The following is a 12,109-nucleotide window of genomic DNA, read 5'->3' as shown; positions in this document are numbered from 1 at the left end:
TGACATTTGGGAAATTACCTGTATATTTTATATTTTTAATAAAACATGATGCGAGTTACTTAAATCTTTATAGGATTAGTTTTAAGAAATGATTGTATCTCTTATAGTAGATAAATACCTCTTACTTTTAACGGAAGCCATCTCATTCTATATAAGTACATTAGGTATCTTTAGCAATTTGTACACTGTATGAATAATGATTAAATGAAACTGCACTTTGTGAAATAGTATTAAGATTTATTAGCTTATCACTAGAATTCATGAATTAATAATTTTCCATATTATAAATAACCAACATCATTTCGCGTTTAGTCAACACACATGATAATGAAATATTAATTTTCCAGAAATGCGGTAGGTAGCAAAATTATTTTTATCTTCACTGATTTAAATTGGAGTACACATAAATCAAAATATCTTACCGATTTCTTACCGATTTTAAATTTAGAAAATATTGAATCCTATTGTTCTTAGTTTTACAGGCATTTTACTTACGAGATTGCTAAATATGATACTAAACATAATTTGACCTTGAACAGTAAGCTGCAGTGTTTATAATAACAAACCATAATTCAAATCTGTAATAGCTCTCTACTCAGACCAATATGATGTCATTTTACCCGGTCGGCGCACGATATTCTGGAACTTATGCATGGCGAAAACGATTAGCACGGTTTAAGTTGTTTTATAATGGCTTTAGTTCATACTAAGCTTTGGGTTCATTTTAAGTAAACTAAATATGTTGCCGGGGCGCAAATGATTTCAGTGAGGATGACGTATACGGTGCATAGTGCCTGTATTATCGCCTATTGGCAATATGGGCACATCGGTTTATGGTTTGCATTACAATAAGTGAGCGATAACATTAAAAACCTATGAAGAAAAAATATGTTTTACGATGTTTCATAGCAATGCAAGCAGTGCAGTGCACTTGTATGATGTTAGACCAGCCGCCGCTGGTTATAATGCTGTAGCTCAAGTCATCTACAGGCTGTAGTTTGCTTAATAATCAAGTTTAGTTGGAGTTGAAAACCCTGAGTCGCACAAGGATATCGTTGCAAAGGGCAGTAGTACATGCGGTGGCATATTTATTAACGTTGTCCTTTTGTATTTAAATTTCAACCAGAATGCACAGACTCGAGTGTTTTTAAAAAAAAAAAACTACAGGAAAGTGCTACACCACTTTGTTAAACCTGATAGTGTTGCCAGTCAATGATTCATAAAAACAGTATGCGGAGAGATACCACGAATTTCTTAATAGTGAGAAGATGTTACTTTCCACACAGTGGTTCGAAAGGTTTTTAAAAGGATTTTTGTTATTCATATATTCACTACACTACTGTCATTGGGCCTCATGACCTGTTGTAGTGTTAAAAAGAGTACACGTATACTACGTATTATATATTTTACACAATTTCGACTCTAGATAGAAGGAATCTTATACAGCAGATACATAAGTATATATATATACTATTGTAAGATAGTCATAGGCAATGATAGATAATGATAGGCAGGTCATGTGTTGCTTGGAGGCAGAAAATTAAGGAAGTATTTCGAATAATACAAATTATTGAAAGTGGATTCCTAGGAGACGACAAATTTTTCGCCTGCATGATATAGAAATTTGCCCTTCTGCACTTTCAATGGTTCCGCCAAACAAAAAAGGTTGGTAATCACACAAATTTTATCAGGTTAAGAGTGATTGTGTAAAATTTTTTCACAACAAACCCAGCAACATCCTGGTTAGGAATCCTTGTCATAATAATCAATAAAAAATATAATCACCCCATGTCCAAGCGTCCTGGTGTCTGCTGTTTTTGACAACAGTACTCCAAAGCTCGGCCTTGAGTGTCCGCAGGCCTTCCTCGTCCGTTGGTAAGCCTTGCCTCGCCAGGGACCACGCTTCGAAGTCTTTGGAGCCCAAAGCCTGCCTCGCACTCGAGTCTTCTAGCCAGTACACATCTTCCAGAGACGTCACATCCAGACTCAACAATCTGGAAGACATGAAAATAAATAAATACAATTTATTGATATAATAATGTTGGGTGCTTTTAAATAAATCAAAGAAGTTTAATTTTCAGGAGGGCATTAAAGGTGTGATTTTGCTTAAACAATGATCGCACAGCAGATAGGTATGTATAACAATTTCTTCAAAGCATTCAGTATGATGATCGCTCAAGTAAAAATCACAGTTATTTAAATGTAGATTGTACACAGTCAATTCGGTTACGATGATCGCATAAGTAAAATTACACCAGTAAACATTTAAAACTAAATTTGTTAATATAAATATGTAAAAAAAAAAAATCAAGGATCAATAGTGACTACCTACCTATTTAAAAAAAGTATACCTACTTAATTTAAAAAAAATGTCTTTCTCTTCTCCTAAGACGCTATTAGAAGTTAAGCTTGTCAGCAGTCATGGTGTATTTTTGGTGGCACTCTCAAGATTATAAAAGTTTTCAAATAGATATTTTCCTTTTTTAACCCACTTATTGTTACGAGATGGTTAAAAAAATGTAACATCCCTGATGTGGCACTTTAGATATAATCTTTTGATAAAGTGACCCTTGGTCAAAAAATGTTGCGCTCCACTGGTTAAGGGGTTTCTATTTTGGACTGTTATGCTAAACCCTGATGTGGCACTTTAGATATAATCTTTTGATAAAGTGACCCTTGGTCAAAAAATGTTGCGCTCCACTGGTTAAGGGGTTTCTATTTTGGACTGTTATGCTAAACCCTGGTTTTGACATATTATTCTACTTGGATTTGAGTTGTATTGTTTGGCATGATAGCCTGTCAAGTATATTAGTCTATGGCCTGTCACAACACAACCAAAAGTTAACTTGTACTTTTAAGGCTACCGTTACTTAGGTATTATAAATAATAAACAATTAAAAAAAACTTTTTTTGCCAATTAAATCTGGTTAAACAGAACAACCAATATGTTTTTATATGATCAACCTAGTAATAATTAAAAAGAAACAATTTTTAAATTGCTTCCATGTCATGGGCATAAGATTTATTTCATTACACAAATTTAATATATTTCTGGTCATCTTTCATCGTCCACCAATTAATTCAACAGTGCTTGAATTAATTGGTGGACAGAAAGTCATTTGTTATTTTAGTGAAAATTCCCAGAGTTCGCACTTCTAGATTTGTTCCGAGATTGGTACATAAGCTTCATGGCTGTATTTGTTTTTTCAATGAATGACATTTTCACGAAATGAATAAGACGGAATCTAACTAAATACACACTAATACCAACACTTAAACCAGTGCTTATCAAACTGAACGACGAAATATTTCTGTATTCGGAAAAAATCTATAACACAATAACAAATTTAAACAATTTTTAACAAATTATTATGTTCAAAAAACCGCACAATTCAATAGCACAGTGATCATGTTTGTTATGAATTTACACAAACACAGAACATTACCGTGTATATCAATGATGCACAACCCATTTGACAGACGGGTCAATTCAGGTCAATTTAACCATTTTATAATTATTGTTCACAGGCCGCAGTGGGTAAGTGTTAAAAAATAATGATATTATATTATTACTTACTAGACTAGATATACATTTTATTAGTTTAATTTTAATAGTTATATTGATATTATCATTATTAATTTAATTTAATAAAACGCACTTTTTATCGTAAGTACCTACTTATTCAACTTTTATTTCATATCTGGACCGGTTTCTAATATAAAGTAATAAGTACGATAAAAATGCATTTTATTTATTTACATTAATAATACAATGCAGTTCCACCATGAAATGACAGTTCACACAATAAAAGGAAAGAAAGTTACATATCAGATACCTACTCCAATAACATATTTGCACGACATCAACCCTATATTGTAAGAGTCAGGGCCTCGAATAGTTATTTTTTCATTTCGGTTTTCGTTCCGGTACAAGTGAAAAATATATATATCAGTTCGGTTCCGGTTTTCGTTCCGAAAAAAATAACGGATTTTCCGGTTTATCTCCGAGTGACCTAAGAGTGTAAGAGTCTAAGGGCCAAGAGCCAAGACGTAAGACGTGTTGCGCCGACGACAACTGAACGACAACTTAAGTGGGGAGTAAGCTCATGTTAACGCGCGTGTTTGAACATGTACCTACCGAACCGAAAAAACCAATATTTTTTTCTGATTCAGTTCCGGTTTTCGTTCCGACAAAAATAACGATTTTTACGGTTTTCGGTTTAGGTCCGGATCGAAATCCCTGTGTAAGACAAGTGTTTGAGTCATAATATGTACTCTGAAGACTTAAAATGGAAATTTCATCATCAAATGACCAACTTATGTAGAACGAAAGTAGATACGAAACTTTCCAAGATTATGATAAAAAAAATCTTTTATAGTACAAAAAAAATCGCGTTTGACTATTTTTTTTTTGAGATGTCAACAATTATTGAAAATACTTAAATACTTTTTAAATAGCGCAGAAAATGTACATATTAGAAAAAAAAATCCTAGAAAAAAGATTGACGAGGCAGTATTGGTAATATCATTAACTTAATTAAAGCCGGCCGGTATCTGATTCGTCTTGGCGAAGTTTTATATACCTCCGTAAATACTAGATTTAATCTGCATGGGTCATGGACGGTTCGATAACTCAAAGCACAAGAGCACTCATCCGGACAGTAAAAGATGTGAGGTTCGTGTCCCACTTGGTCTACCTTTTTTTCTAAGATTTTTTCTAATAGGTATGTATTTCAAAATGATGTAGTTAGATAGATATTCTTAATTAGATTTAGCATTTTAAAATCTTGTGTAGGTACCTATAATATTCAGTATTGTATAAAACATATAATTTAATTTAGATTGTTGTCTATCGATAGCTTGGCTCCTTTTATCTGGTATAATAACAATTAGTATTATATTATTTTTACATTAGGTATCAAATAATTATCAGGGATTTTTTTCAGTATTAACGGGCTCCATACCATGAAAATGTTTGAAAATCACTGACAATAACCACCAAATGTAAATAACATTCTTTTAAATATCTGATATAAACGATGTTTCATACTTTTGATGCTTCTTGTATTAGTATAAAAACTTTTTTGTGTATCATTATTTACTTAGGCGTAGGATCTTTAATTATATTGTTATAATATCAAAACAATGCAAACGAAAATGGTTAATAGTTAAACTGAGAGAAGATCGTTTGTTTTGATCATTTAACAGTTGTATATACGTATATATTCCTTCTTCTTCCTTGCTTCCGACATTATTTTCCGTTATATTTTGGAATCGAATTCTAATTTCGTAAAATAAAATCGCAACGTCAACAATAAATAATTGGAGGAATTATTTAAACACAAGTGTTGTCAGCACCACTCTAAAAACATCTTCAAAGCAACCTCTCTGTATTGTTTATGAAAGCCCTCCTGAGCACTCGACGCCCTTATACAGAGCACCCTCCATTTCCCAGCCACTTTAATTAGCGACATGGCCAGTGTGTACAGCTCTAATAAATAATTAATTGTGAAAATAGCCAAGGCGCGAAAAAGCTTTGCGAAGCGAGTTTTTCGTGAGAGAGCAAAACAACTTAAAATATACGGGAAGCTTTCAAGAAACACACTAAGGCAAAAGCGATACCGTATTTTATTTTAAAAGAAACCTCAACAAATAAGAGCTTACAAAAACCACACTGCTTTAAAAAATATATGAAATACGCGACAGAATGACAATATAAAAGAAATATTATTACTATAAATAAACCAAAGGTAAAATATACGAATCGGCAAGAAAAGAAAATACGCTTTTCGGTTTTATGTGGCTGAAAATTTTGTCGAGTTTTATCTCTTCCACTAAATTGGATGACAGTAAAATGGATTGCTGAAACGACAGAAATGAACTACCTACACATTATATTATTAAATTTGTATTGTTTTATGAAAAACCTAGGTAAGGTGGTTGATAGTATTATTGACAATTTACAATAATTACAATCTACAGCAGGTGATTCATATCGCATAGCAATTGAGATTAAATTTACAGTTATAATCATTTTAATGTAGGTAATATTTGTTTTTCGATTATGAAAAACAATTTAATCGGTTATAGATATTTTCAACACCTTTCCTATTCGAAAGAAGCGAGTAATGTTAATTGAGAAAACATTTATTTGATGGAATTAAATTTTATAAAAGTAGAATATTCAAAATTATTTTTTTTAGTCTACAGCTATTTCGGTTGCACCTATTTGGTTTTATCATTTTTAAACTAAGTATATACGATGGCCGCGCGGCTCGGCCTATAACGTCATGGGTCCCAGGTTCGAACCTGGGTCTGGCAAGTAGGTAAACATATTGTTTTTCAATTTGTGTATGAGTCAGAGTATGGACTTAATAGGTTGAGCAAGTGGCTGACATCCATTTCTCGTAATAACAAAATCTGTTAATACAAACAGAGATTCTTAAAGATATGTATTAATAATTAACATCGTCCATTGATATTGTCGATGTTTGGGCGTTGCATTTGTTTACCTGGTGTAGGAGTGGTGCAGGCGATGCGAGACGAGCCACTCCCGCAGGACCAGCCTCTGCTGCAGCAGCCTCGCCGCCCTTCGCAGCCGCTGCTCGTCGTGCGCAGGCAGCTCGGGCAGTTCCTCTGGAGTTCCGCATGACGTCAGCGACGATATACCTGCGGAGGAACAGTCGCGCCACACTGATAAAATAGAGTCGGTCTAACGGGCGGAGGGACTGGTCATGGGAGCCTCCCGAGCGGTCTTGGTGGCTGACCCGGGAGGCTGATGGAACGCCGGATAACCGAGACTGAGGCGGCCGGAAGACGTGGGATAGGATGCCAAGGTTTATGGAACATAATATATGAAAAAAATGTAACGGTAGTAATAACGTATCTCTATGTATTTCTTCCATAGTCAGACATGCGATAGGTATCAAAGTAAATACAGCATATAAACGACAAGAAATATGTAAATTCATTTATATTATATGACATAAGTAGCTAAATGAATTGAACAAATTATAGGTAAAGTTAGCTCTACATGTTTTGTGAAATTGTTGAATTACACAAACATTACTTCAACGCCATTATAATGGAGTTTGATCACGTTTACACCCATGGTGGTCTGGTTAGTATAGCGGCTGTCTCTGAAGCCGTGTGTCGCGAATTTGATCTCACAGCTGGGCATAAAAATACATTCTGTTGTTTTTTCAATGTGTGTTCTGTCCAGTGAACTGGGTCAATGAGTTGGTAGAATAGCTAACAGTCATCCCGCGTGTAAAGTCTGTTAATATAATGGTCCGTTTATTTAGGAACAAACACGGTAATTTAATTTTTGCTTACAACCACGTGTCAGGTAAAATAGTGATATATTTTAGATAGGTAAATACCTTCTGCATAATTATGACTGTTAATGTCAGGTGTTTACCATCTTGCGAAAGGATTGATGACCCACTTGTACATAAGATAATCAAGTGATAAAAAATATTTGCAATTTATATTATATAGGTACATATACAATGATGCAGAGAAGTTTTCTACGGTCTTCTGCACTTCTGATAACATTTTAAATTCACAGATTATTCACTGACGTCTTCTTTCGCGATACACTAGTTTGCCGTGACACATAGTTTGGCAGGCACTGGTCTAATGTATCGTAATAAATTCTACCAGCAACATTTGTGACAGATAACAACTTTTTTTTCATAAATATGTGAACAATTACAGCCCTTTGCTAACCTGCTGACTACAAGTAAAACCTAACAGATAAAGATGTCACAACAGCGTTAAGTTAGTGCTTAGTACTAGAGGTGAGTTGGAAATACTGTCACCAGTTTGTGTACTCAAGTTTCGGATGAAACTACACATACTCAGTATGTGTGGCCCAATAAACTTATTCCAAAAAACTTGTGATGATATCATCGCGAGTCGCTGTTCTGTGCACTTGCCAGTTGGTAGACTGTCAACACCATTGACATTAAATGCGCGCGAACGAAATAGCACTTGAATATAGGTATATTTTAAATTATTAGTCTATTGCGTTCGAATGTATGATAAAATTAATAATAAATTTTGTGTCGCAGTACAGTGGTGAGATGACGCACAGGCTTGTTATATGACCGCTCAAAACATGTTAAAAATTAAAAAAATCACTGCTATTCATTTTTGTTAACAAGATTATTATAACCTAACAGAAAAACAACTCATAAATTTAAAATGTGTTTAAAATTTTATAATAAATGGTACTATTCGACAAGCGGAGCTCAGCGTATTTTTAGCGATTCTTTTGAAGCCGATACACAGTCTGAGTTCCCTGAGCCGATACGTATTCCAAATACTAATATGGAGTTGGTTTTAGTTTCAGTTGAGTATGAAACTTTTACGCAGGCCAAACGCTCTATATAGTATTCCAAATACTAGTAAGTATTTTGGAACAAGTTTCTATCTTAATTTTTTATACTGGTAGTAAGTATACTTAGTGTTGAAAATCGACCAGTTTTCCCTCTACTTAGGACACATGAAAATAAGTTATATTGTTCCGCAATTTTCTTCGTTACATGGAAGTAACGATGCATGTTATTTTTTACAATCTGTATTTGATTCAGTGCAAGAACCCAATGGGTTGGTTGGGCGAATGACTAAAACCTCGTAAAAACATGATAATATAAGTCTACTCTGTGGAGACGGATATATTCCGGTTAAGATCGAACGGTAATTCACATTTACTTTACTGATAAGTAAATCCGAACGACGACATTTACAGCAATACCCGTTGATGATATTAATATATTTATGTGACGAGATGACCCGCATGACACCTGCCAATTTCCAACAAAGTTGACAGATTGTTCAGACTTAATACCCAGAGATGATCACGTGAACGTGAATCCTTAATGCATCAATGCTATACCCACAAAAGTACTTATTGCAAGTCAATGCGTTTAATGCGTCAACTTGCGGTACGTCTGTGACAGGGCCGATTATATTCAGACCGTAGCACTAAACTGCGAATTTCGAGTGTAGTGCCGGTTATTGATTATCCTCAAATGCAATGCGGTAACCTGTTTACAATAAATGAAAAAAATTCCATTGTATATTTCGTTTAAATTATTACCTACCATATATTTCAATATACAACAATCATCATTTTCTACAAACAGTTTACCATTGTTGCATTCGAAGTGTGAGCAATAACTATTATAAACATACCACATAAGTGTTAAGTTCGATAGTTTTGACAGAAAATATGACGTAGCTGAAGCGACGCCGAGCGAGAGAAAACGATGCAACAGGCATCATGTAAGTACCGTCAGAAATAGTATCGGTAAAAATAATTAAATTCGCCCAGTGTACACAATTCATGAGCACTAAAAAAATCTCATTCTGCGTTCAAGGTTAAAATTTTCCACTATAGCACTACCATCGAAGTATAATGTTTCGCGTTACAGCCTGACTTTAGTGGGCTTTGGTCTGTGAGTACCTATATTATTATATATTGTGTTACACTTTAATAAATAAAAGAATCCACAAATACAACTGCTATCGACAAAAGAAAAAATCTGATTAAAAATAACCAACCGTATTTGACTTAAGAATTTTTAAGACAGCATAGCTACATTATACGTAAAATGTTTTGTTGCGAGAAGATTCGAACTAGGTATTATGTAAGACAGATTTAATTGTATTTAACAAAGCCGTGACCCGAAGCAAGCCCGACCAAAAAGCATTGCTGTCGACCGGTCGACCCATTTGTATGCATTTAAAAAACACAATGCTGTATGTACCCAATACACAAAGTGGTCATGGAATTTGATTAAACCTCCGAGGTATCACGCGATGCCTTTTTACTACGTGCCCAGAGTGAATAATTGTATATTGTACTTACGGAATTAAATATTGTTTGTATTTTCCTAATATGTGAAAACTTAGTGATTAAAAAGGCAAACGTTTCAGTAAGTAGGTATAACTAGTGCTGCATTCAATATAAAGGTTGACTTTTTCTAATTAAATTATTATATACCTAATTTGATAATTGAATCGTCTTACGTCATTATACACAACTTTCCCGTTCATCTATCGTATGCAAGAGTGGCCCAACTTGTTTATTGTTATGATCGACTTTTGCATACAAAATGAGCATACATCGCATTGATACGGGGACGGGGTTTCACCAAAGATATTCAAGAAATCCTTCTTCTATAGAGAGGAAATCTCGAGACATCTAGTTTTCCTACAAACTCCTCAAAAAATGGCAATTAAGTCAACGGAAACCATATACGTTTCCATCTGGAAAACAATCAAAATCTTTAGGTTTCCCCAATATGTGTATTTTTTGTGTTTTTTTAGATTAGGTTGTCAAATAAAATAAGTTGACAAGGAAGTAGCCAAGAGTACGTGATGTGATTGAGGTAGCGAGGCTGATAAGATGAAAATGGACCGGATATGTCGTTCGGCGACTAGACATTCGGTGGACCAAATGCGATCAAACAGTGGTACCTTTTTGTGCATTGAACAACCACACGGTCGCCCTAAAACCCACTGGATCAACGAACTCAGATATAAGTAGCGGAGTAGTTAGGGGATACCTTCATCCAACAGCGAATCGACGCCGGGTGATGGTGATGTGTCATCCGAAACTATAATAATATGTTATGCTCATTTTCGACAAGATAAAACAGGAATGTATGTAAAAAAATACTATTGGATCATTTTCAAAGCCAAACAATATTTACCCTTTACAATTTTAACTTTTAGACATTTTTGGAATTATCTATCAAACATGGCATTGCATAATAATATGTATTAAATATTCGGTGGCCACTAAAATAGTATGGTTAATAAGTATACCTACGTATCTAGTATCTACCTAATACAAATGAAACCTTAGTCAATTAACAGTAACAAATTATTATAATTGGGGAAGTTGTTTATTATTGTGAGAAAATAAATATTTAGAAAAATAAAATTGATTGGCAATGGTATTTCATTATAGATACTCACAAACACAGCAAGAAATCACAGTGGCGTTCCAACAATAGTGTAATTAATTGGAAAGTAGTTAATGAACCTTTAAGAAGATTTTGATGTATGTATTCATTTATTGGAGGAAAATATATGTAACCATATATGGGTATAAATCATACAATCGAATTTTAGTATGCGATCGCGACAGATATGTTTTTTGGAATGGATATTATCTGTGTCAGTGGTTTCAAATCTATTTTCTCGTCAAACTAGTTTAGTAATTTATTCAATTTATATAATGTATAAAATTTTTGCGGCATACCGAATAACAATCACTGTTTTCAAACCATTTAATTGACATAGTTATTTTGCCTATTTCCCTTAAAAACAAGGGATATCTTCCAATAAAGATTTTTTTATTCTAGTAAACTAGAATAATATGTTATTATTAAATAACTACACAGACTTAATGAAAATTGCACGTTCCATAACAATTAATAGTTCTCAGTGACGTCCCGTGGGGGTAGGCAGATTGAGCATCGCTTGGGGGCGGCAGTCACTCGAAGGGCGGCAAATCGTGAAGAATCATTTGGTATAATATATAGAAATAGGCACCTAAACTTAGCAATAACGAAAATATCTTTCCACTAAAAAAATCAGCTCAGTGGTTGGCGACAAAATGTATTAATTGACATAAAAGTTTTAACAGTTGTCAGGTGTATCTTTTCAGTACCTCAGACTCTGGTGATTTGTGTAAGTGTCTAACTTAGTTATATTATATTTAGGCGCTTTTTATATCTAAATTAAATTTTATATGTTTTAGTAGTATTATTTTGTTAGTAATGTATACATACAACAAATTTTTTAGATATTGGATGAAAAGTTGGTCATGAAAGTATGGCAAAAATTACTGCATAAAAAATGGGGCGGAATTTTGGCGCTGCCTAGGGGCGGCGTTTTGTCCAGGGACGTCACTGATAGTTCTGTTATGGATAATGGTAATAATAATATTAATTATCCGTTTATTTTATAGGTACCTATATAAAACTTGATTTAAACTGTTGAGGTTTTTTCGTTGGATCGTCATTAATATAATATCTTGAAGATAAATCATATGTAATATAATTATTTCAATGTGATAGTTGTGTTCATT

At 33.9% G+C, this 12,109-nt stretch overlaps 1 protein-coding gene across 2 annotated transcripts in view; it reads right to left on the bottom strand.

Annotated features, from left to right (window-relative positions):
* LOC147078532 (apoptosis-resistant E3 ubiquitin protein ligase 1) overlaps positions 1-12,109 on the bottom strand; it is an 87,191-nt gene that overhangs the window by 20,035 nt on the left and 55,047 nt on the right. For both annotated transcript variants that reach the window (XM_085960197.1, XM_085960198.1), the window contains exons 2-3: positions 6,513-6,669; positions 1,786-1,994 (exon numbers count right to left, since the gene is read on the bottom strand). In XM_085960197.1, coding sequence (XP_085816323.1) covers positions 1,786-1,994; positions 6,513-6,669 — 366 coding nt within the window. The remainder of the gene's footprint in view (positions 1-1,785; positions 1,995-6,512; positions 6,670-12,109) is intronic.

This window comes from Rhyacophila brunnea, unplaced genomic scaffold (assembly GCF_057557595.1).
Source record: "Rhyacophila brunnea isolate RB1 unplaced genomic scaffold, BYU_Rbru_1.0 scaffold_11, whole genome shotgun sequence".
Classification (NCBI taxonomy): domain Eukaryota; kingdom Metazoa; phylum Arthropoda; class Insecta; order Trichoptera; family Rhyacophilidae; genus Rhyacophila; species Rhyacophila brunnea.
Note: the sequence above shows the minus strand (reverse complement) of the source record. Positions and strands in the feature narration are given on the sequence as shown.